The 23,443-nt window shown below is 55.3% G+C and overlaps 12 protein-coding genes across 12 annotated transcripts; 5 read left to right on the top strand and 7 right to left on the bottom strand.

The window, feature by feature from the left end:
• Window positions 1–310: 310 nt before the first annotated feature.
• BAUCODRAFT_45689 (uncharacterized protein) lies at window positions 311–1,652 on the bottom strand (the record flags this gene model as incomplete). The annotated part of the gene is made up of 2 exons (XM_007674088.1): window positions 311–857; window positions 1,015–1,652. Coding segments are annotated over 2 exons (1,185 nt in total), but the record flags the coding sequence as incomplete, so codon positions are not given.
• A 452-nt stretch (window positions 1,653–2,104) lies between these two features.
• On the top strand, window positions 2,105–2,710 carry BAUCODRAFT_29487 (uncharacterized protein; the record flags this gene model as incomplete). Its single annotated transcript, XM_007674087.1, has 1 exon — window positions 2,105–2,710. A coding segment is annotated over one exon (492 nt), but the record flags the coding sequence as incomplete, so codon positions are not given.
• A 119-nt stretch (window positions 2,711–2,829) lies between these two features.
• Window positions 2,830–4,159, bottom strand: BAUCODRAFT_29486 (uncharacterized protein; the record flags this gene model as incomplete). The annotated part of the gene is made up of 1 exon (XM_007674086.1): window positions 2,830–4,159. A coding segment is annotated over exon 1 (1,082 nt), but the record flags the coding sequence as incomplete, so codon positions are not given.
• Window positions 4,160–4,502: 343 nt separating this feature from the next.
• Window positions 4,503–7,045, top strand: BAUCODRAFT_144662 (uncharacterized protein; the record flags this gene model as incomplete). The annotated part of the gene is made up of 2 exons (XM_007674085.1): window positions 4,503–5,702; window positions 5,750–7,045. 2 exons carry the CDS (start codon window positions 4,503–4,505, stop codon window positions 7,043–7,045), a joined length of 2,496 nt encoding a protein of 831 aa, XP_007672275.1.
• Window positions 7,046–7,596: 551 nt separating this feature from the next.
• Window positions 7,597–9,838, top strand: BAUCODRAFT_118800 (uncharacterized protein; the record flags this gene model as incomplete). The annotated part of the gene is made up of 7 exons (XM_007674084.1): window positions 7,597–8,250; window positions 8,320–8,874; window positions 8,946–9,138; window positions 9,206–9,414; window positions 9,464–9,506; window positions 9,565–9,663; window positions 9,720–9,838. The coding sequence occupies 7 exons, from the start codon at window positions 7,597–7,599 to the stop codon at window positions 9,836–9,838; spliced, it is 1,872 nt and encodes a 623-aa protein (XP_007672274.1).
• Window positions 9,839–10,295: 457 nt separating this feature from the next.
• Window positions 10,296–11,782, bottom strand: BAUCODRAFT_194898 (uncharacterized protein). Its single transcript, XM_007674083.1, has 2 exons — window positions 11,662–11,782; window positions 10,296–11,604 (listed from the first exon to the last, which is right to left on the bottom strand). Exons 1-2 carry the CDS (start codon window positions 11,669–11,671, stop codon window positions 10,754–10,756), a joined length of 861 nt encoding a protein of 286 aa, XP_007672273.1. The 5' UTR covers window positions 11,672–11,782; the 3' UTR covers window positions 10,296–10,753.
• A 458-nt stretch (window positions 11,783–12,240) lies between these two features.
• BAUCODRAFT_195547 (uncharacterized protein) lies at window positions 12,241–13,199 on the bottom strand. The gene has a single exon (XM_007674082.1). The coding sequence runs from the start codon at window positions 12,911–12,913 to the stop codon at window positions 12,467–12,469; it is 447 nt and encodes a 148-aa protein (XP_007672272.1). The 5' UTR covers window positions 12,914–13,199; the 3' UTR covers window positions 12,241–12,466.
• Window positions 13,200–13,603: 404 nt separating this feature from the next.
• On the bottom strand, window positions 13,604–14,965 carry BAUCODRAFT_195023 (uncharacterized protein). The gene is made up of 5 exons (XM_007674081.1): window positions 14,823–14,965; window positions 14,726–14,765; window positions 14,320–14,509; window positions 14,106–14,226; window positions 13,604–14,043 (listed from the first exon to the last, which is right to left on the bottom strand). The coding sequence occupies exons 1-5, from the start codon at window positions 14,860–14,862 to the stop codon at window positions 13,814–13,816; spliced, it is 621 nt and encodes a 206-aa protein (XP_007672271.1). The 5' UTR covers window positions 14,863–14,965; the 3' UTR covers window positions 13,604–13,813.
• A 90-nt stretch (window positions 14,966–15,055) lies between these two features.
• BAUCODRAFT_29477 (uncharacterized protein) lies at window positions 15,056–17,710 on the top strand. The gene has a single exon (XM_007674080.1). The coding sequence runs from the start codon at window positions 15,163–15,165 to the stop codon at window positions 17,512–17,514; it is 2,352 nt and encodes a 783-aa protein (XP_007672270.1). The 5' UTR covers window positions 15,056–15,162; the 3' UTR covers window positions 17,515–17,710.
• Window positions 17,636–19,432, bottom strand: BAUCODRAFT_195746 (uncharacterized protein). Its single transcript, XM_007674079.1, has one exon. The coding sequence runs from the start codon at window positions 19,190–19,192 to the stop codon at window positions 17,942–17,944; it is 1,251 nt and encodes a 416-aa protein (XP_007672269.1). The 5' UTR covers window positions 19,193–19,432; the 3' UTR covers window positions 17,636–17,941.
• On the bottom strand, window positions 19,433–20,331 carry BAUCODRAFT_194891 (uncharacterized protein). Its single transcript, XM_007674078.1, has 2 exons — window positions 20,245–20,331; window positions 19,433–20,195 (listed from the first exon to the last, which is right to left on the bottom strand). The coding sequence occupies exon 2, from the start codon at window positions 20,165–20,167 to the stop codon at window positions 19,673–19,675; it is 495 nt and encodes a 164-aa protein (XP_007672268.1). The 5' UTR covers window positions 20,168–20,195; window positions 20,245–20,331; the 3' UTR covers window positions 19,433–19,672.
• Window positions 20,332–20,550: 219 nt separating this feature from the next.
• Window positions 20,551–23,300, top strand: BAUCODRAFT_195121 (uncharacterized protein). The gene is made up of 2 exons (XM_007674077.1): window positions 20,551–21,134; window positions 21,187–23,300. Exons 1-2 carry the CDS (start codon window positions 20,694–20,696, stop codon window positions 22,867–22,869), a joined length of 2,124 nt encoding a protein of 707 aa, XP_007672267.1. The 5' UTR covers window positions 20,551–20,693; the 3' UTR covers window positions 22,870–23,300.
• Window positions 23,301–23,443: the final 143 nt, after the last annotated feature.

Here is a 23,443-nt window from a genome sequence, read left to right as displayed (position 1 = left end):
AAGCTGCTCGACGATTTGGTGAAAGTGGCGAACTCGACTGTGGATGTTTTTCCAGTGGACTGAGCGATGCAACCCATTGTCCAACGAATGACGTTGCCAGAAGACGGCCTGGTATGGTGCAATGTACATTAACCAACATCGGCAGTGACTGTCGCTGGAGTATAGTACAGCTTAGCTCCGCGCTCGTAACGATAACGTACAAGGCTTCGTTCACCGCCATCTTAAAACGTCTCGCATCGGTGCTGGGAATACGCCACTGACCCACTCACCTCCGCGCGCCCCCTTCCTTCTCCTCCTTCTGCTTCTTCTCCTCCTCCTCCACAGTCCTTCGAACCCCCTCTACAAACGCCTCCACCGCCCTACCACCCCCCAACGGCACGCTCCCACCTCTAATTACGCCTCCGTTTTCCACCTTCAACCCAAGCGCCTCGCCAATCATAGGTAACCCACCGTCTCTCAACGCCACAGTCAAACTACCCAAACTCTGGTTGAACTGCGGACTCCGTACCGCTCGGGTCAGAATACCCTTCTTCTGCCACAAGTCTAGAGCTTCGATCGCGGCCTGCCCCGCCGCGGGCGTAGGATCAGGGTCGGAGGATGATGGGTCGGAGAATGATTCTTGCGCGAGGAGGAAGAGCTCGGGTGGGAGAAGTGTGCAAAGGTGGTCTATTTGCTCTGCCGAGGCGGAAGCGATATAGGAGACTGTGGTTACTTTGTTGAGGAGGTCAGGGAGGGTGGTGAAGGGGTCGTCGGGCTGGTGATTGGCGCTGCCACCGCCGCCGCTGCTGCCTCGGTTGAGGGAGTTGAGGAAGTTTTGGACGAGGGTGTTTGGGTCTTGGGAGGAAGAGGATGTGGGTCTGTATGGAAAAGAAAGTGGGTGTTAGCTTACCTTCTCTGATGAGTGCGGATGTGGCGAAAGTTGCGTCTTGGAACGTAGCCACATTGGCCGTTTCAGCCACCAGCGCCTCGCTATAACGCATACATCTCAATCAAAGAGACATGACTCTCACTTACGCCCGCCCTCCATCCGCGCCGCCCTCTCTGCTCGCCTCACCCTCGTCTCTCGGATCACCTCCAGTAGCATTCTGCCCAGCTTCACCCGTTTCTTGCTCGTCTAACCTCACGCCCCCGTCATCCACATCCATTGCGTCCGCATCTCCATTCGGCCCAGAGCCGCCACCACCGCCATTCCTCGCCTCCCGCACCTCAGCCTCCACATCCACCTCCTCGCCCTGCAAAAGCGCATCGACCAACTGCCCAATCCTCTGGTCGCGCTCACTGAATATGCCTAACCCTCCGCTCGCGCTATCGGTATGACTTTGACTGGCACTCTGCATCCAGAAATAATGCCTCTGGCTACTGCTTGCGAACTTCAGCACGAAGATCCTGCCTGTCGTTGGTGATTCTACTGTCTCGGCGCCAGGGTTCTTCACTAAAGGGTGAAACGAACCGTCACCGGGTAGCATTAGGAGGTCGATTTCGGGGTTGGTGGAGGTTTGGGCGCGGGGTCGCCAGCAGAGGTGGAGGAGTTCATCTTCGCCAGTGTAAAGGTAGAGGTAGCCCGGGGTAGGGTCCGGTTTAATTTTGGTGCCGTTGGGGCCGGTGGCGGTGCACTTTCCACATTTGAACGTAACCAGAGGTGATTCTGCCATGTTGACGGTGTTGACGGTGTTGACGGTTTCGACGGTGCTGGTGATGTTGGTGCAGCGGAGGATTGGTTGGGCAGTTGGTCGTGTGCTATGCGTAGAGTGATTATTGCCTGAGGTACGACTTCTGCCACAGGGCAACTGCGGAAGGTCATCCGATCCTTGGCACGCCAAGCCCACCTGAATTCAGCGGCACGCAACAACCTCGCATCGCTGAATCTCAGTCGAGGCAATCAATGGACACCATCACCCAAGCCTCGCACGACCCTACAGTATGCCTCATGACTCTCTGAACAACACTGCCACGAGTGCGAGATACTAACAGCGTCACAACAGTCCGGCGACATGTCTTCCGAACCGCAATCGCAGACGAAGCAGTTCCAGAAGGGCGAGCGGACAATTCCTCACGCCTCCCAAAAGGCCAGCAAATACTACCCGGCTGAGGATGAGGCGCAACCCAAGAAGGTACGCCATTACCACCACCTACACCACCTCCCGTACTACCAACGTAAATTCAAGTATCCCGCAAGCGCCATACTAACATCAATCTCATGATAGTCCCGCAAAACCCTCCATCCCTACCGACCACGCTCTTCTCTCAAGCCCGGCACCATTCTCATCCTCCTCGCAGGCCGCTTCCGAGGCCGCCGGGTCGTCCTCCTCAAGACCCTAGACAACGGCGTCCTCCTCGTCACCGGCCCCTTCAAAGTCAACGGCGTCCCGCTACGACGCGTCAACGCCCGCTACGTCATTGCGACCAAGACGACTGTTCCGCTCGAGGGTCTCGACGACAGCAAGCTGGGTGAGATTGCGGCGAGGGGTTACTGGAAGCGGGACAAGAAGGCGGATAAGAAGGGTAGTGAGGAGGCCTTCTTTGCGCAGGGCGGGAAGAAGGAGAAGAAAGAGGTTAGTGGGGAGAGGTCGGAGGATCAGAAGGCGGTGGATGAGGGGTTGTTGAAGACGATTAAGAAGGAGGCTATGTTGGCGGAGTATTTGAAGAGTCAGTTCAGCCTTAGGAAGGGCGACCGGCCACACGAGATGGTTTTCTAGATGATGATAAGCTCAGTTTGAGAGGATGATGCGCTACATCACGGGCGTAGCTGGGTCTGGGTGCTGGCGCTGCTCTTTCATCTACGAACACAGCTCTGCAGTCTAGCTAGCGCTGGTGGGTAGACAGCTGTGACCCGAACAATATTCGAACGCACTGCACCGCTCTGAGTCCCATCCATAGATCACGTCCTTCGAAGCTGTCAGTTACGCGATGATGTCTGGCCGGTTTAAACAATCCGGATCCACTTCGACACCGGATCTAGCCACCAAGCCCAAAACATCTCCTCCTCATGAAACCGCACAAGTTGCGCAAAGTCACTAAAAAGCAGACTCACAACATCGACGACCGTCCAGAAAAGCGCAGCCGCCGCCAGCACTACGTAAAGAATATCCGTGATCGGATTTTGCATGCAAGCGAATATCCGCTTCCATAACCTCCATAGCACAAGCACTGCAAGCACTGTAAGGCCTAACACCGCCCATCCCACCTTCGAGCGTAGTGTCAACACCCGGGTCAGCCGAAGTATAGTCTTTAACATCGACACCGGGTAATGCGGCCATTGCCGCCGATTAAGCGCTCCATGCTGTATCGGCTGAGATTCCTGAATTAGTCCGGCAATGACTATATCTACAGCGATGCGAATCCAGACTTCTGGTGGATAAGTCGGGATAGCGTCGTAAGTGTCGTCGCTGAATGTCCAGTGGACATTCAGGGAGTGTAGCATGAGGTTCGCGACACTTGCGAAGCAGGTATTGAGCGCGAGCCAAAAGTTCCTGCCGTCGAGGCCTAGGCAGCTACCGTACATTTCTGTCTCGGTGTCTGTCCATGTGGGTTGGGCAGGGTGAGAGCCATGGTGTGCGCGGCGGATGAACAAGATGATCGTGGTTGTTGCGTGGGCGAGTGCGAGAGTGCTGAGGACGAAGTGCAGAGTATGCTGCCAGGTCCATGGTTTGCGGACGCAGTGTAAAGTCGAGCGATCTGTGATGTCGAGGAGGTGCTCTGGTTGGTCGGTGAAGATGCCTTGGGCGAAACGGCGGCTGGCGGCTGGCTGTGTAATGCCAGGGTCGGATATGTGATTATCGGTGCTGTAAGGTACGTGGACACCTAGGCTGGCGGCGATGTAGTAGTGGAATGATGCTTGTCTGGATCGCTTTGGGCGGGCTTGAAGAATTTGACGGCATGTCATGGTCAAGTTGACAAGGAGAGATGAGAGTAGTGTGCTTGGCAGAAGTATGAACGCTATCATACTGAGGAGGATGCGATGATGCTTTGTGGGTGTAGTAGCTAAGCGATGGTATGTGAGGAAAGTGTAGGTTGCGAAGATGTGGATGATTAATGTACGGAAGAGAATGCCAATGACAGTCCTTGTAGGCTCTTGTACGTATACCTGAGACTCCATGGTCGGGAGAGGCAAAAGTAGAAAGTGTCTTACCTTCCCAGAACTATATTGCGTTTCTTGGTGGAGTTGCTGCCTGCAGACTTCGTATTTTATGCAGCCTTGAGCATTGCACGTTTGGGGAGAGGCTTGGTGGTACGGCCCCTGTCAGCATTACAGTCAACTCATGGCAGCACCGCTTGGCCTGGACGTCAACAACATATCCGCTCGAGTCATGTGCAGTTGAAGCCTCGGTATGGCAGGACGTAACCTCCCTACATTGTCGACCATGCTGCAAGATGTGAGGTGAAACAATGGGGAGCGAGTCATGACTGCCGAGGTAGGTGTGGCTTCAGGGGGGTCGTGCGCTTCGTCGCGGAAGAGGTGCGTCAGCGGAATCTTTCCTCTCCCTCACTGCACCACGATCGAGATGCAGATGGATCCGAACGAAGCATACCAAACACTCGCCTCATTAGCGAGCAACCAGCTGCAGCCACACGAAGAGTCGCCGTCATCAAGCTTCGGCGGGCAGCAGAGCGGTGGCGGTGGTGGGGGGAAAAGAAAGGCCAACGATGACCCTAATCAACCGCAGCAACGCTCGAAGCGCAACCGCTACATCTCGATTGCCTGCAATGAGTGCAAGCGGCGGAAGATCAAATGCAATGGGCAAACACCCTGCCAACGCTGCGGCAATCTGCAACTCGAGTGTATCTACGCGCCCAACTGCTGCAATGGATTCCGCGACACCCAGGAATACCGCGAGATGGCCGGCATCATCGTGGCGCTGCAGGAGCAGGTCAACATGTTATATGCCGACCTGAGCAGTCTTCGTGCGCAACTCGGACAGGCTCCGCCGCCGCCTTTACAGCAGGCCCCACAACCACCACCACAGCCGGCACCGATCCAGCATACTCCGCAACCACAGCAGCAGTCGAACGCTGCCATCGACCCGTCATTGCAGTCTTCCGCCTTCAGCCCGCCTGCTAGAGGTGGGTTGACCATAGCACAAGCGGTGGCCGGAGCACCCGTTGCCAGTATGTCGACTCCAACGGCCCGTCCACACAGCAGACAGCAATCGTTTCGTGGACCTACTAGCGCAGAATTCAACTTCGATGTTGCTAAGAGCAGCTTGCAGACCATGGGCATCACGGATCGGAACGGGGAAGGCAGCGGCAGCGGCAATCAGACCGCTGATCCATCTCCCATGGGCTCACCACGCGCTCGCACCAATGCCAACCAATTCCTGACCGCATACCATGCGAGCAAAGACCCTCTCTGGAGCATTACGCAGGAAGAGGCTATGCGACTGTGTAATGTGTATGAGGACGAGATGGGACTGATGTACCCTGTGCTTGACATTACGAAGGTCGTGACGCACGCGACCAAGCTCTACCGGTTCATGGACGCTGCGCATCGGACAGGGCTGATGCAGCAAGGCATGCCGGGTGCGGATGCAATTGAGGATGATGATACGAATGTGCTCAAAATGGTGCTTGCGAATGGCCTGACGGTTGAAGCGTCCGGAAGGAGCGATACCGGTAAACGGTTGTTCGAATATGTGCAGCCGGCCACAGAGAATTTATTGCTTGGCAGTGTGGGTGTCAAAGGCATCCGACTGTTGATACTGACTGTAAGACTTCTCTGACTACCATGCGTTGGTCGAGCTGACAGTGTTAGGCAATGTACCAGTTCCTTAGCGATAACGAAGGTACCTCCTGGCGCATCATCGGCGTCGCAGCACGTCTTTGCATCGAGCTTGGCCTCCACCGCCGCGAGACTTACGAAGCAATGCAAGACGAGTCCGAACGCGCCGAAACCACCCTGCTCTTCTGGTCCATCTATGTCCTCGATCGCCGCTGGAGCTTCGGCACTGGCATGCCCTTTGCTTTGCAAGACGCAGACATAGACCCGCATTTGCCTAAGCCCGAAGATCGCTCACCTTACCTCATGGCCATGATTGGCTACAGCGCAATTGGCAGTAAGGTCTGGCGTGCTGTCGCCGCAACGTCGGCGCCCGGAGCCGGCACTGGGATCAATGCGGAGGATATGAACTATCTCGACTATCAAGTCATCCAATGGCACCGCCAGATCCCCGTACATCTCCGCTTCGAGCATCCCTCCCAAGTCGGCAGACTGTCAACACCCATCGGTCCCGCTGCATCGCGCGCAGCGAATCGCCTACGCATCTTGCTTTATCTGCGTGCAAATCAGATGCGCATCCTCATCTACCGTCCTGTCCTCCACTCTGCCACGTCCATCATGCAGCACCGCGAGCAAGCGCAAACAGTTGTTGACGTAGCCAAGGACACTGTTCGCGTTCTTACGCACATCAACCAGACCTCTGACCTGTATCGCTCGTCGCAGGTTATGTTCAACGCCTTCCTCACCTCCGCATTGGCGGTGCTGTTTCTAGCGGTCAGCCATACACCGGCTCTCTTCGCCGAAAACGTGAGGGAAGAGTTCTATATGGCCCTTGATCTCGTGCGAGGCTTCAGTAAAGGCTCTTGGATTGGCAAACGCCTATGGAAGACTATCCGTGTCCTTAAAGAAGTCGGGCCAAAACTCGGGCTCCCGATTAAAGATACCGGCGCCGGCGCGCACAAACAACCACAACAGCACCTCCGCCAGGACTCTACGACACAATCACACCAGAAGCTGGAAGAACTGGATATGGATCCCAGCCGTTCTGCCGCGGTCGCTATGGCCGGGTTGGCGGGCCACAATGTCGACGAGTTCGCATTGTTCGGTAATGGCAACAACGGCACGGCTACGGCGCAGCAATGGGCTACGGCGCAGGGCACGGGATCGAGTACGAGTCCGGATGGGATGGCGAATGATCTCACTAGCTTGTTCGAGGCCGTGGGCGGGTATCAGGGTTATGACGGTATGGGCGTGCAGAACGGTGGGTTCGGGAACATTGGGGAGATGGGTGGAGAGGAGGGCTTGAGTGGGATATTCAAGGAGTTGTTCTGAGAAACTGTTGGGCGAATGCAGCGAAGATACACCGCGGTACGTTAGCCCTACTCATCCACAAATATTCTGTAGGCTGCGGCGCCTGCCGGAAGCAGTCCAGACTATTGAGCTAATCAGCACGAGATTGACGTCTTCCCATTGGTCAGCTTCGGTCTATCGGAGCTTCCGCTGCTTTCCGACCCGGTGCATAATAACGTTGCGGCATCACAACTCGCCTTGTCGCCATCGGATCAGCTGGTCCGCGTAAGCAAATTGTCTTGTGTCTCGGCCGTATACGGCAGTGCGACTCGGCGAGTATCACGGACGTAGAAACGGCATGTCCAACGGCGCGGAGTCCGACGAGCTCCGCTATTGTTCACAACAATAACATAACTTCAAGGTGGGCCATGGTGTATCCGTCGAACCGTCTTCGATGTAAGATACAGCAAACTTCAAGTTGAACAACGTACTTCGTTTCCTTTTCCACGTGCCTTGTGCTTCGGCGTACCGGCACGCTCTCTCAGATACTGTACGCCACTAACAACCCTTCCGACTAAGCACACGCCGCCAACATGAACGAAGAAGACCGGCGTATAGCGGCGGACGAAGGAGATGCCGAAACGGAGCGATTGGCTGCTAACCAACATCACCACGCCGGGAATGGCAGCCCACCCGGCGAGAAAGTCGAGGAGCGAGAAGAGCTCACCCGCGAGATGAGCACCAGCAGCGCCGTGGACTCCTCGCGTAACTCGATCGAGGCGCGGGAGCTGGGTACAACTGTCTCACGAATGACCACCCACCACGAAGCGCCGTTCGATCTTGAGAGACATCCTACCGCACTCTCCCGCATTCAGACAGGCCGCAGTCAACACGAACAGACTGTCGGTACCAGCATTCGCTCTCGCACCACCACGCGGCAGTCTAAAAAGCCGCTGCCCAACTTTGGGGGTGGCAAGCCGTATCCACCACAGTTGCCGGAACGCGAAGAGTATGTTGTTGAGTTTGACGGTCCTAGCGATCCCTTGCATGCGCAGAACTGGCCGTTCAAACGGAAGCTACCTATTGCAGCGGTGCTTGGTTTTGTCACGCTTACTGCGGCTTTTGGATCGTCCATCTTCAGTGTTGCGACTGGTTCTGTTGCGGAGAAATTTGGATTCAGTCGTGAGGTCGGCATCTTGGGCGTTTCGCTCTACGTATTAGGCTTCGCTACAGGGCCTATACTGTGGGTGAGTGTACTGTCCACGGAGTGATCGTGTGCTTGTTGGTCGCTCTGATGCTGACGGTCGCTAATGTAGGCTCCAGCTTCTGAGCTGTACGGACGAAAGTACCCGCTTCTGATCGCATCTTTCGCATTCAGCATCTTCTCACTGTCGGTTGCTGTTGCGAAGGACGCTCAGACAATCTTCATTGGTCGCTTCTTCACAGGTTTCTTCGGAGCATGTCCACTCACCTGCGTTGGAGCGGTGTTTGCGGATATGTTCAACAACCGAGAACGCGGTATAGCCATCACGCTCTTCTCCATGACTGTGTTCGCGGGGCCACTGCTAGCTCCGTTCATCGGCGGCTTCATCAACATGTCATACCTGGGCTGGAGGTGGACCATGTACATCACGTCAATCATGGGTTGGCTTGGATTCGTACTGTCCCTTATATTCCTGCAGGAGACTTACCCGCCTGTCATCCTCGTCAACGAGGCCGCTGACCTCAGACGCCGGACCAAGAACTGGGGTATTCATGCGAAGCAGGAAGAGATTGAGATAGACCTCAATGAGCTCGTCCAGAAAAACTTGAGCCGGCCAATACGGATGCTCTTTACTGAGCCCATTGTACTGAGCTTGTCCATCTACATGGTACGAAGCCGACAAGTCGTGCCCAATATTGTTTCGGTATGTTGCTGACTATTTCGATATATACGTCGCAGGCTTTCGTTTACGGACTGCTATACCTCTTCCTGACCTTCTACCCCATCGTCTTCCAGCAGATTCACGGCTTCAACCAGGGTGTAGGGGGGTTGCCGTTCTTGGGTATGGTCCTCGGCGAGCTGTTCGCAGGTCTCTACATGGCCTTGGAGCAACCTTCGTACAATAGGAAGTTGGCTGCGAACAACAACATCCGTAAGCAACCGAACCGACTGCTCTATTGAGCCGCAAGCCGTACGCTGACTGACGTATGTCTACGCAGCCTTGCCGGAGTGGCGCATGCCGTCAACAATTATCGGAGGCGTATTGTTCGCGGTCGGCATCCTGTGGTTCGGCTGGACGGGTTACACGGCCAGAATTCACTGGATCGTACCGACGCTGTCTGGACTGTTTACAGGTTTCGGCATCATGACCATCTTCCTGCAGTGCCTCAACTATTTGATTGACGCCTACCTTATGTTCTCCGCCAGTGTAAGCCGTCCCATCCGTGCTTCCCGTGCAAATGCTGATTGATGAGCAGGCTATTGCGGCGAACACTTTCCTTCGATCGCTTTGTGGTGCAGGTACGTCAAACGGAGAAGTGCATCACATTGTGCATGACACTGACTGCTATCATCCAAGGCTTCCCGCTCTTCGCTACGTACATGATCGAAGGCATGGGCGTGCAATGGGCTGGCCTGCTCTTAGGCTTGGTGGCATTTGCACTGGTGCCGTTACCAGGTACGTGGATTATGTCACTCGGGGCACTTCGCTACGACTGCTGACGGCGCTTCAAGTCCTCTTCTACCTGCGAGGCGCCAAGATCAGAGAGAAGAGCCAGTTTGCGCCAACATTCCCAGTGGCAAATAAAGCGAACGCGGAGTCCAGAGAGAGCGACGAGGAGAAGAACGAGTAGCCGACCAATGCCTTCATTCCACAGATCCTGTGTTCCGTCCCGCCCACCGCAGAACTGTTCACGCTTTAAGTGCAAGAGTGCCGTCTACCGGACAGTGGACGCCCTCGGATCTGAACAGCCCTGTACTCTTGCCTCATGATCAAACAGGTGCGCGTACTGGTAATATCACGGCGATACACAGCGTGGTCTCCTTATAGACCTATATTACACAGCTTGAACGGTGTCGGGTTGAGGCAGCGCTGTACCGACGTAGGACAGCGGCCACTGAACATGGGCGGCGGCGGAGCTACGCAGTAGGACTTCACAGCCGGCGTGTCTGTAAACTGTCAACCAATGACTGGTTGGCGATTCCCGTTCATGGTCAAGGCGTGATGTAGCACCTAAAGAGAAGATTTAGGATGGCGAGTGGAAACATCATGCGCAGTATGAACTTTTATTCGCATGACGCACACAACTATCTCTGGCAACACTACCAACAAGTAACATAAAGCAAGGCCACGAGTCAATCAACCACCCTCCAGCGAGCGCCAAGCGCTTGGATAAGAGGAGTAGGAGACCTCAGAAACGGCCAATAATCATCATGCATCATCAGCCGCCCGATCAGTCCGGCTCTTGCGAAGCCGAGACTGCGCGCCGTGTGTATCGCAATATGAAAGGCCGGGAGCCGGCCAGTAACGGAGTGGCCGTGGCGACAGAAGAGCGCCGATTACTGCTCCCACCCACGGTCCAGTAAGCACGTGTAAGATAATAAGAAACGGTGGGCCTCCGCCACCAGCATGCATTCTCCGCAGGCATGCGTCCAACCTCCTTCCTCCCTTTGTTCTGCTTCAGTAGTCGTGATCGTTATCTGTGTCTGTGCCTGTGTTTGTGCCGAGCTCAACCAGGCAACCGGTCAAGATCGTGATGAAAGAAAGCTCAATCGCTATCCTCATCCTCCTTGACCGACATCGAGGAGCCATGAGCTCTCTCGAACCGTGCCGCGAGAGCAGCGTACTGCCGCTGCAACACCGCGTACCTTTCCTCGACCTCGACATTCTTCTGTTCCAGCTCCGAGATCCTTCCCTCTAGTTCTTCGCGTTCCTGGACTTTCTTCGCACGAGACTTACGCGCCGCGGCGGTATTCCTTGCCCGCTTGAGGCCAACCTGGTCGTTCTCGTCAGCCCAGATGGGCGGCAAGTCTTTGGCGGCGCGCTTGCGAGAAGCTGCGGCGGCAGCACCAGCACCAATGACGGGTGTGGCAGGCTTGACGGCCGGTGAGGCTAAGGCTAGGGCTGGAGAGGCACCAGTAGAGCTGCGCTGGCGCTGTATCCCTTCGCCACCGGCGTGGACGAGAACTTTGTTGACTGAGCTGCCGGACTCATTGCGGATGAGTGGAGCGCCGCCGGTGAGGGCGGTGGAGTTGTCGACATCCGGGAAGAGTGAGAACCAGTTTGACTCCTTGCCGTCGGCCTGGAGGTCGTTGTTGAAGAGCGGCGAGGTCTCGTAGTCGTCGTACGGAGTCTCGAGAGTTGTGGAGCCAGGCGTAGTGAGGTTCGTGAAAGAGGTCGAAGGCGGGATGGAGCTGTTGTTGAAGATGTCTTTTGGTGAGACAGTGGTGCCGGTTGCATTGCCGCTGTTGATGGCCGTGAAGTCGAGCGTGGGAAAGCCCTCGGCGGCGCCGGTGTCGTTCGTGAGTGAGCCGAAGTTGAACTCATTCATATCGAACAACCCGGCGTCCCCGCCAGCGGCGAGATCGCCAAAGGTGCCCTGATAGGCAACGTTGATTTCTGAAGGGACAGTTAGACGACGAGACAATCGAGAGGAAGGCATTGCGATTAATGTACCTCCACCCATGGTTAAGTCCTGGTTAAGAAGATCCGGCTGAATGGGCAGTGCACCGGTTGAGTTGGAATGGAAAAGTGGCACAGGTGGACGAGAAGTACGGGTGTTGGTGTTCCTTTGCTGAGTGGGATGGTTCGCTTGAGCTGAGTATGATAGACCGTCTGCGTGAGAGTACGCAGCTACGTCGGCAGCGTTAAACGAAGGCTGCAGCGTCGAATCGAGCGATGGCGCCCGATGAGGGGTTGCCTGAGGACGCCGGGCGGTAGTGGGCGTAGGCGGTGGCGCGAAGAGACTGAAGTCGCTGAACGTGGGTTGTGGGGGTTGGTGCCCTGCGGACGCTGGTGTTGGAGGCCATGTCTGCTGAGTGGAAGCCGTGGTTGGCGGCGGGGGGTTGATCGCGGGGGCGGTGTCTGGAGGACGGCGCGCTCGAGAGTCGTGAGACTCTGAAAAAGTGGAGATGAAGTAAGCTGGTATGTGCTGTATGGTGGGCGACGCTGGGTTAGTTGAAAGCAGCCATCTTGTGTCTGCCTTCAACGGTGGGTTTGTGTGTGTCTGTGTCAATGTGTTTGTTGGAGGAGGAAGAGACGTCGCAAAAAGTGGCAGCCTCAGCAGTCCTTATGGAATTCATGCCGTGCGCTCAGAGCGGGTGTGAGTCACAGAAGCTAGCGTCGGACTAAACTCCACAATCGCACCCGCCGCTTTGCTGCTCTTGGCCGCCGGTGAGCAGGCGGCCTCAGTCGGAAGAACATATGCATGCGTGCAATTTGCCGTCAATATGCGCCAAAGCCGTCATCTGTTCAATCGACACTACAGCAGCCCAATGGCAATGCAATCGCTTGGAGATGGTGAACGATCGTTCAGACCCGCTGGGCGACGCGGCCTGATTGATCTTGCGAGTACCCGGATTCCGCAGTTAGACACCGCAGCTGCATTAACTCCACTCGGCCAACCGACTGCGCCCCACGAAGGATGCGCCCTACGTTTGATTACGGGCTGGTTGAACTGGCGCCTCGGACACGCGAGCCTCAGCACCGGGTGCCATTGGCCGGCGGCGAGCTTCTGCCGGGACACTCGTGTTGGGAGCGTCGCCCAGTGTGTGCAGGTGCTTGGCGGTGCGAAGAAGAGCCGGCGAAATGGTACGATCATGCGACCGTAGTACCCTTGTGCAACCAGTCTCAAGGTCTCACGCCGGCTTCTCAACTGAGGAGCGCGTGGGGATGCTGTCCCTTCGCACATCTCTTGTAAATACACCATTTCGGTTTGCTAAGACATTGTTCGCAGCGTATGTGTACATGTCGACACTATCGTGAAAAATCCGATGCAGTCAACCTCTCGCCGACCATCATCGGTACAAAGACATGTCATTCACGATCAATAAGGTACCCGCATCACTCGCCATTCTAGGTCCGTTGACAAGAATGTCCGCGATATGATAGGAAGAAGCCTGTTAGCCTCCGACTCCGAATGCAGCGATGGACTTCTCTGGCCGGCACCATGGGCTTTCTAGGTCTGCACTCGTAAGCCTAAGACATGTCCTAAGAGCACGAACCACTTCTTTACTGCAGCTATACTGCTTAAGGTACTCGAGCTGCTGCTGTATGCCATAAACTGCAGCTTAGGTCGACGTGCTCAAGTGCTGCGTCCCAACCTGATGGATTGTAAGTGTCCTACACCTTAGGGATATCAGCAATGGCGTGGAAACGGGTACTATCGGGTGTAGGTTCCGTATGTAGGTCACACTCCTCGTGCGGGTGTTCATGCTTATCGATGCTATCATCGAATGTACGTGTAGCGGGTACTATCGCGAGCTATCGGACAAGGTACAGTTATCTTGTAACATTCTCCGCGTCGCAGAGGTCGCACAACACGGACCGTGCCAAGATGTGCGAAATAGGTGTCTTTACATGCCCCTCAGCTTTACTTAAGCAGGACTGGCACAACATCTTATATGTAACAACGTGCGAAAACGGTGCGGTCAGACAATCGACAGCGATCTTCCGCCACTCTCCTTGGGAAATATTTCGGGCTAAAGTCATGTCATGTCACGTCTAAAGCTGCCTGCTTACGGCCTAACCCGCAAACTGCAGTACAGAATGCACACGCTTTTTCTATGCCTTCATGCTTCTCATGCAACACGTGTCTCGACACGCTGCTCTACAACTTCTGCATGGCCGCAATGTCGGAGCTCTGCACGTAGTCCTCGAACCCATCAATCTCCTCCTGCAGCTCGTCGAGCGAGATCTTCTCGTCCTCAATGACAAGGTTGATCTGCAGCTTCTTGATGCCGAAGCCGACGGGCACGAGCTTGCTCTGTCCCCATACGAGGCCGTCCTTTTCGATGCTGCGTACGGAGGCTTCAAGGGCTTTCATGTCGGTTTCGTCGTCTAAGAATGACCATCAGTACGGAAGGCGTTGGTGAGAACAACGATGTGGTATGCCAACATACCCCACGGTTTGACATCTAGCGTGACCACAGACTTAGCCGCCGGCTTCGTCTTACCCGCCTTCTTCGCAGCGTACTCCTTCAGACGCTCCTCCCTAATCCTCGCAGCCTCCGCATCTTCTTCCTCATCATCATCGCCGAAGAGGTCAACATCGTCGTCATCCTCCTCCTCCTTCTTCTCCTCCTTCGTTTCCTCCTTCTCTGGCGCCTTGGGATTGATGGGCAGCTCACTCGCCTCTGGACCGTATGCGGTGAAAGCCTTTGATGGGTCGCCAGGCAGGGAGGAGAACTCGGGCTCAAAAGTCGCGATGTGCTTGTACCAGCGGTAGGCGTGTGGGAACTTCTCGACGGCCGGTTGGGAGCTGAAGGCTTGGAAGGACTTGACGTCCGCCTGGGTGGGGCCGTAGCTGTGTGCGTCTTGGTTAGCGACTACATCCTTGTATTTGGGTATGAGTTAACGATGCGAAGTCGGAGGGAAGGTGTTAAATCAGATTAGCGACGTTGCTTTGGTTTTGGATTCATTCGGCGGGGTCTTACGTCCGCCGCAGAGTCATAAACACGGACCAATGTGTATCATCAGAGTAGAGGGAGTATGCGGGTATGTCGGCGGGGACGGTACTCACCCAACGATGTAGCTGCGTGTCTTGACCCAGCTATCGAGCACTGCTCCCTGTTAGCTAATCGCACAAGCAGGCTACGTGTATGAACGGAGTCGCATACGGGTCATGCCACTGTCGGAGACGAAATCGGTGAAGCCCATGTTTGCGCTGTTGCTGTGAAGGTGATGTTCGATATTGGTATGAGTCGTGCTGCTGCGAAAAGTTGCCAAAGTCTCCACCAGGAAATGCTAGCTTCGAAACAACGTTATCGATCGCGGATCTTCCCGACCGCAGCCGGGACGCTTGGGCGCGTTCGGCTCGAGCTTCGAGAAGGTACTGGCATCACGAAGTCATCGAGACCAGACCATTTCTCGCATCGCTATAACCATGCTTTGCCTGGTGATAATCCGTGAAGTGTATCCGAACTTCAAACCATATTCATAGACAGACTTCCGTCGAAGATGCTGTCGAACACAGGTAGGAGCGCTGCTCGGCGCATTGCCAACGTGCGCTATCCATTGCCACGAGCACCGAGAGTCTCACCTATTGCCCTGCGATCTTTCACAGCTCCCATCTCATCTCAACATCCCCTATGGGGGCCATCGCAGCAGCGGACTTACGCAAGTGGCCCTCCACGACCGCCGGGTGGCACTCATCGCATGGACATGAGCCCAGACGGCGACAAGCCAGCATTGGAGCGTTTCGGTGTCGATCTTACGGCCAAGGCGAAGTCGGGAAGGCTAGACCCGGTCATTGGACGAGACGCAGAGATTCATCGCACAATTCAAATTCTCTCACGAAGAACGAAGAACAATCCCGTCCTGATTGGCGCAGCTGGTACTGGCAAGACCGCCATCCTCGAAGGCTTGGCACAGCGGATTGTGAGAGGCGATGTACCGGAGAGTATCAAGGACAAGAAAGTCATTAGTCTTGATCTCGGCAGTCTGATCGCTGGTGCGAAGTTCCGAGGTGACTTCGAGGAGCGGCTGAAGAGTGTGTTGAAGGAGGTCGAGGATGCGCAAGGAAAGGTGATCCTGTTCATCGACGAGCTGCACACGCTGCTGGGCTTGGGCAAGGCGGAAGGCAGCATCGACGCGAGCAATCTCTTGAAGCCGGCGTTATCACGAGGAGAGCTGCAGTGTTGCGGTGCCACCACGCTCAACGAGTACCGGCAGATCGAGAAGGATGTTGCACTCGCGCGACGCTTTCAACCGATCCTGGTTGGTGAGCCGACGGTGCAGGATACCATCTCCATCCTACGAGGCATCAAGGAGAAATACGAAGTCCACCACGGTGTGCGCATCACTGACGGTGCGCTCGTGGCCGCGGCAACTTACTCTAACCGCTACATCACTGATCGGTTTCTGCCCGACAAAGCCATCGATCTTGTCGACGAAGCCGCGTCTGCTCTTCGGCTACAGCAGGAAAGCAAACCCGATGCGATTCAGGAGCTTGACAGGCAGATCATGACCATACAGATCGAGTTGGAAAGCTTACGCAAAGAGAGCGACGTTGCGAGCAAAGAACGGCGCGAAAAGCTCGAGAAGACGTTGACGCTCAAGCAAGACGAGGTTGGCGCGCTGACGGAGAAGTGGGAGAAGGAGCGGGCAGAGATCGAAGCCATCAAGAAGACCAAGGAGGACCTCGAAGCCGCTCGATTGGAACTTGACCAGGCACAACGGGAAGGCAACTTTGCCCGCGCGTCTGAGCTTCGCTACGCTCGCATACCAGAGCTCCAGCGAAAACTGCCAGCCGAAGAAGGCGGAGAAGGTGCCGCCACGCCTTCCGCTTCAGAGACACTGATACACGACTCTGTGACGTCGGACGACATCGCCGCAGTCGTGGCAAGAGCCACCGGTATTCCGGTTACGAAGCTGATGGCGGGTGAGATCGAGAAGCTCGTTCATATGGAAGACACACTTCGACAATCTGTCCGTGGCCAAGACGAAGCACTCACCGCTGTTGCCAACGCTGTCCGGATGCAGCGAGCAGGACTGTCGGGCGAGAACCGTCCACTAGCGAGCTTCATGTTCCTTGGTCCTACAGGTGTCGGTAAGACCGAGCTCTGCAAGAAGATGGCCGCATTCCTCTTCAGCACCGAATCCGCCGTAATCCGCTTCGACATGTCCGAATTCCAAGAAAAGCACACCGTCTCCCGCCTCATCGGCAGTCCGGCAGGCTACGTCGGATACGAAGACGCCGGTCAACTGACCGAGGCTGTGCGACGGAAACCCTACGCCGTACTCCTGTTCGACGAGTTCGAGAAAGCGCACCGCGACATTTCCACCTTGCTCTTACAGGTACTGGACGAGGGGTTCCTAACCGACGCGCAAGGCCACAAGATCGACTTCCGCAACACCATGATCGTGCTGACTTCCAACCTAGGCGCTGACGCGCTGGTGGCGGACGAAAGCACCGGCTCTGAGATTTCAGCCGATGTGAAGCAGAGGGTCATGGATGTTGTGCAGATGTCGTATCCGCCTGAGTTCTTGAACCGGATCGACGAGTTCATTGTCTTCAAGCGGCTTTCGAGAGAAGCGCTGCGGGATATTGTCGATATCCGATTGCGCGAACTGCAGACGAGGCTGGACGATCGCAGGATTGCGCTTAAGGTCAGCGATGAGGTGAAGGCGTGGTTGTGCGAGAAGGGGTATGATCCGAGGTATGGCGCGAGGCCGCTTAATCGGCTGATTGCGAGAGAGGTTGGGAACAGCCTTGCGGATAAGATTATTCGTGGGCATATTAAGGGTGGCGATACGGCGAGAGTTGTTGTTAGGGATGGTGGGGAGCATTTGGATGTTATTACTGCATAGCGTGCGGACGAGAAGGAGCGGTTTGAGAATCCAGGGCTTGCATAGCGTGGTGGTGGACTATTTGGAGGGCGCACTGGTGGGCTGGGATATCTTACGACCTGCGCTAACGCAATGTATTATAAGTTGAACAGCGCTATACAGTATGCTTGTCTGTAATATATCTTCGCTCTTGTACACTCGGACACAACGCAGATGTGACACCGTTGCCGTTGCAGTCTATTGATTTGGTGAATAGATTATACGGCATTGCTTTACACGGATTGTGTAGGTATGTTGGCCGGAAAGAGGAACACTGCTTATGAGCCCAGTGTTATGAGCGCCCGGTGAAGATATGAGCCTTTGATGCCGGCTTCCGGAGGGTAGGCCTTTAGTTTGCCTCTGTTAGTACCTGCTGCAAACCAAGCCCTCGATGCATAAAATTGCTTGCTCAGCCGTTACGGAAGCAAATCCAAACGGTCATGCGCCTCCACAACAGACCGAGATACTGCCACCACTTGTAAAACCTACTAGGTGCACTCTTCTCCACATCAGCATTTACGCACGTTGGCCTTTCTTCATCATCCCAGTCGTCGGACCTTAGCTCTCTGAATTCCTGCAGCTGCCATCTACCATTATCTGTCGGCTGATAGTGCATAGCAAGGACAACACTCCTCACGTGGACGCCCGTCGCCATCATCCTGATCTCCACGACCTCTAATCTTGGGTGATTCGTCGCCTCTATCCGCCCCATGACTTGCTTGATGCGCAGATCAACGTCCAGCTTCCAATGGCACGGTCCGATGTTAATGATGACATGCTCGACTCTCGGAAGTCGGTGCAGAATACCTATCGATAGAGCCTGTCGTATCCATCGCATGCGCGTTTGCAGCCTTGGGAGCTTGAGGTCGACCTGCTGGCTAGACTTGTTGTACGTTTCTGGCAGCACGCCAATGTGGAGATGCCGAAGCCAGAGAGCGAGCTCAGGCATGCGATGCAAAGCGTGATGCATTATAGAGAGACTTTTGACCTGCGCCATGCGCGACCTAGTATAGGTCGGACTGACTTCCGTGCGCAGTTTCCGACAGACCGAGAGGAGCGGATGAGCTGACAGATACACCCTATCTTGGGAGATAGTCACGGCGCCGAGGTAGGGTTTGTGAATGCCTTTGATATAATGCCACTGATGGCCTGCTTCGCTTTCCTCCTCAATCTCATCCTGCGCTACGGCGTATGCCCAGTAATCCCGCTTCTCTGCTTCCAAAGCTAGGCGGACTATGTGCAGGCGTAATTCAACCGCAATGGTGAGTAATGTGTGTCCTTGCGGCAGCAACTCGATTGATTGTGCAACACCACTGTTGGGTAGCATTTTGACTAGGCTCGAACAGTTTCCGCCTTCATGTTGCACATCGGCGAAGTAATCTTCAATGGCACACGAATCCGTAGGCATCATTTCCTCGAATAAGGCCTTGGTGAGTACCTGCTGCTTTGGCTCGGAAAGAGCAGTCATGCTTAGCTGTGTGTCTCTATGTCCACGTATACTGGGTAATAAACAAAGAGAATCCCGCACGCAGAGAGGTGTGAGCCATCTGTGAATGCTCACGTTCTGGGTCACAGACAGTGATAGCTCACAGTGAACAATGTGGTACCAGTAAGCGGTAACGGCTCGGCTGCCAGACCTCGTGAGCATGAGCAGTAACATCGCGAATGACGTACCAGATGCCCTTGTGAGAAGTCAGGCGTTTCAGCATTAACGTCATGAGATAATATAGTTGCGTCTCTCGTGCGTCCACTAGGTCGTTTCACCAGTAGTGACAGAACTTAACATTCTTCTCAGCCCGACCGTGTTGAAACCTGCAGACACCATCTTCCTGTCAACTCGAAAACCACGTCACGAACCCAACCTCGCCGCCCAGCACTCGGTTTCGACGATCACCATCAGGAATGACCCGGCAGAACGGGCTCCACCGTGTTGATCGCCACCGTGGTATGGTCTTTTCGGCGTACTTGCCGTCATCATCGTGTCGTCCACTTCTGTAGCTGGTATTGCCACGAAGACAACCGAGTGCAGGAAGTCTATGGAAGACAGGGTGCTTTAGCACCCAATGCAGTCGTTGATATTACTTTGAGCGGATGTGGCCAATGGCTTCCGGTAGACGCAACATAACGTTATAGGTTCGTTTCAATCATCCCAGATGGCTTGCTTAGCTCTCTCCGACTCGGCCTTCCGCCGCTCCTCCTCCGCCTTGATTTGGTCTCTTCGCTTCTTCTCCTGTATCTTCACTGCTTGATCGTACTCTCTCTGCTCCTTGGTCCGCTTTGGCGCCTTTTGACCGATCCCAGCAGCAATAAGTCTCGAAGCTACAGCGGTGGACTTGTCTGGTCTACGCTCATCGCTGCCTTTTGCGGTGTAACTGGACTCGTCGTAGTCGGCGGGCGGGAAGGACTGATATGGGGTGCCCTTGCCTGGGCTGAAGGATGGTGAAGACGGTGTTGGAGGAGGTGCATCCGGATAGCTTGAGGAACTAACCGGTCGGATGGGCGTGGTTGTGCCGGAGTCTTCCTCCGAGTCTTCATCTTCCCAAGACTCAGCTGGCTGCTTCTTCTTCTGCTGCTTGCCAGAGATGGTGAGCTTGTCCAGGGAGGAAGTAAGGGCACGGCTTGATGTTTGGGCCATAGTGCTTCACTCTGCCTTATCTTGAGTGCTTCCAAGCAGGTAAGTAAATGATCATCTTGTCGTTGACGCTGACACACCTAGCTCCACACTGCCCCATACGCCTCGGCACGACAGCTCCAGAGATGGGGGCGGCCCGGGCGCGCACGTTGGACCCTCGTCTTAAGTCACTCTGTTAGCTCGAGGTACGTCACTCTCTCTCTCTCAGCCTGTACAATACGGCATCATTCACTCGACAGGTAATCTGTATGGAGTGTAGCAAGCTGCGATAGCGCTGTCACCCACCCGAGGAGCAGGCCAACAACACTCACCCACCTCACGTTCGCAGGTTCTTGACAGCCAGGGGCTCCGGTAATCGGAGGCTCGACCAGAGATTACTGAGGCCAAGTTATTCCCGGCGCAACTCAAGTATGCCTTTTCCAACCCATTGCTTCCCTTCCTCCCTTTCTCTCATAGCCGGCAGCGGCATCAGGCGCAAGCAGAGACACCTTGACCTCGTCTCGATCCATCTGTACTCTTTCATGCAGTCATGGCTGGCATCCGTTTCAATCACAAGCCTTTCTCCGGCATAGCTGCCTCACGATCACCACGACCACGTTCGAGACGGCCATTCTCCTCCTCAACCGCTCGAAGATCCTACGATGACACCGTCCAAAATCTCCTCATAGGCAAGCACACTCGGGTCATCTACCAAGGCTTCACTGGACGAGTAGCTACTGGCAATGCCAAAGACAGCTTAGCCTACGGCACTAACATTGTAGGCGGCGTCACGCCTGGCAAAGAAGGCGAGCACCTAGGTCTGCCTCTTCTGCCAGATCTCCGAAAGGCCAAGGAGCAGCTAAAGCCCGATGCCACAGCCGTCTTCGTTGCAGCGCCGCAGTGCGGGAAGGCGATTGAGGAAGCTATAGAAGCGGAGATTCCATTGATCGTGAGCGTAGCTGAGCACATCCCACTCCACGACATTATGAGGGTGAGTGTCTTTAGCCTTGTCTACGAGCTGCAGCGTGACTTATGCGAAGTAGGTAACTTCAATTTTAAAAACGCAGTCCAAATCTCGCCTTGTAGGCGCCAACGCACCGGGCATCATAGCACCTATAGGCTTTTGCCGCATTGGCTTCCAGCCTTTGCCCACTTTCGCGCCAGGCCACGTCGGCATTGTTGCCAAATCTGGCACCCTTTCGTATGAGGCTGTCGCTTCTGTAACCCGCTCGGGCTTGGGTCAGAGTCTTGTCATAGGCATGGGCGGCGATATTATAGCAGGCACCAACATGGTTGATGGGCTCAAGGTGTTTGAGCAGGATCCCGAGACCGAAGGTATCATTATTGTGGGTGAGGTTGGCGGCAGGGCTGAGGAGGACGCGGCGGAGTGGATCAAGGACTACAGGAAGCGTGTTAGCAAACCCAAGCCCATCGCAGCGCTGGTCGGTGGCATCCATGCGCCGGAACGCAGGATTATGGGGCATGCTGGTGCGTGGGCGGCGAGAGGCGAGAGGCTGGCCGCAGAGAAATACAAGATCCTGCAAGATGCTGGAGCTACGATGGTCGATCATCCGGAGAACTTCGGCGGTGTCATGAAGACGTTATTGGCTCAGAGCGGACGAGACGTGGACAGAATCAAGCAGCACGCTCAGTCGCAGCAGAAGCGGAGCTACCACACCATGCATAGACGGTCAAACACTACCCACAGCAGACGCGCAGCAAGTCCCGTCGTTCGTCCCACCGTATACAAGCAACAACGTCGTGGCCTACTGCTCGGCACTGATCAAGCACCCGGTGTCCTCGAACCGTACATTAACAATATCGAAGGACTTTCTCTAAGCTCACAACAAGCCCCGCAAGACGCCTTCTACGTTGGCCTCACAGTTGACCGCACCGAACGTAGTCCTTGCATTGCCACCGCACCAACCGCCGACCCAGCTCAGCGTGCTCAACGCATGCGCCGCTTTCCTTACGACTGGCGGCAAGGCCCGAGTCAGGAGCTCATTCAATCCGCGATTGCACACATGCAGCTTGACGCCGCACCACCAGCCGCTCACGCGCATATCGCTGGGCTCATGGAGGCGCTGGCAAAGATGTACCGAGCAAAAGAAGCCGTTACAATTTCAGGCAGCGTGAGCATTGACAAGAACGGCAACCTGCAACTGCACCAGCCGAGCCTGCTCATGCAACTCGACGACGCAGCATACAGATCCAGTAAGCGACAAGAAGACATTCACAGCTTACGACGAAGAGAGAACGAAGTTTCGGAAGAGCTAGAGGCGGAGAAGGACGGCATCGTCTTCGTCAAGCTCCAAGACCCATCCGCCAATATCGGTACGCTCGTCAATGGTGCCGGGCTGGCAATGAACACGGTCGATGCACTCCGGCTGCACGGCGGGAAAGCCACGAACTTCTTAGACACCGGTGGGAAAGCGACGTCGGAGACGGTCAAGAAGTCCTTTGAACTCATTTTGCGGGACTCCAGAGTCAAGGTCATCTTTGTGAACATTTTCGGCGGCCTGACCGATGGCGGCATGATTGCTGATGGCATTTTGTTAGCATTTAAGGAGGTTGACATGAAGGGTGTTCCGGTTGTTGTGCGGATCAGAGGTACTAATGAGGCGAAGGGCCAGAAAATCATCGCAGAAAGTGGGCTGTCGTTGGAGGCTTTCGATGGCTTTGCGGACGCGGCGAAGAGGGTGGTCGAGATCGCCAACAGTCGATAGCTGGGACGAACATATTCATGCAGTAATTGTACAGAAAGCGATGAGGGGGCGTTGGTTGATCGGTTGCGGATGGCTATGTTACGAGGAAGGCGCGGTGTTTGAAGAAGGAAAGAGGGACTGTCAATGAACTACTGTACCGCATGATACACTGACTGAAAGCAGCCGAGAACAGTTTCTCGCCACCGGCAATCAAGCTTGTCCTTATGTCGCCAACGCCGAGCTAAGTCCATTGAGACCGTGTCGATACCGGTGAGGCATGCACTCTCGCCCATATGACGCCGAGACGCCAGCCTTGTAGCAGATAATGAGACTCATGCCATCCGCTCACTCGTCGTTTCATGTGTGGTGTAGCTCGGTCAGCATACAGCGCCACCGATCTGTTCCTGATGCACCTCTAGCACGTCGCCGTCGTTCATGTCGAGCTAACAACGTCAGTTAGCGCTCACTCTCCGCCAACAGCATTAGCCACCATCCCAGCGATGCCTCTGCTGAGAGGAAGGCGTGACTCACCATCTCCGGATTGTCTGTTGGGTTTACTCTTTGCCCATCGAACAAGAACCGACAGCTCCGAATA

This window comes from Baudoinia panamericana (genome assembly GCF_000338955.1).
Source record: "Baudoinia panamericana UAMH 10762 unplaced genomic scaffold BAUCOscaffold_1, whole genome shotgun sequence".
NCBI lineage: Eukaryota > Fungi > Ascomycota > Dothideomycetes > Mycosphaerellales > Teratosphaeriaceae > Baudoinia > Baudoinia panamericana.
Note: the sequence above shows the minus strand (reverse complement) of the source record. Positions and strands in the feature narration are given on the sequence as shown.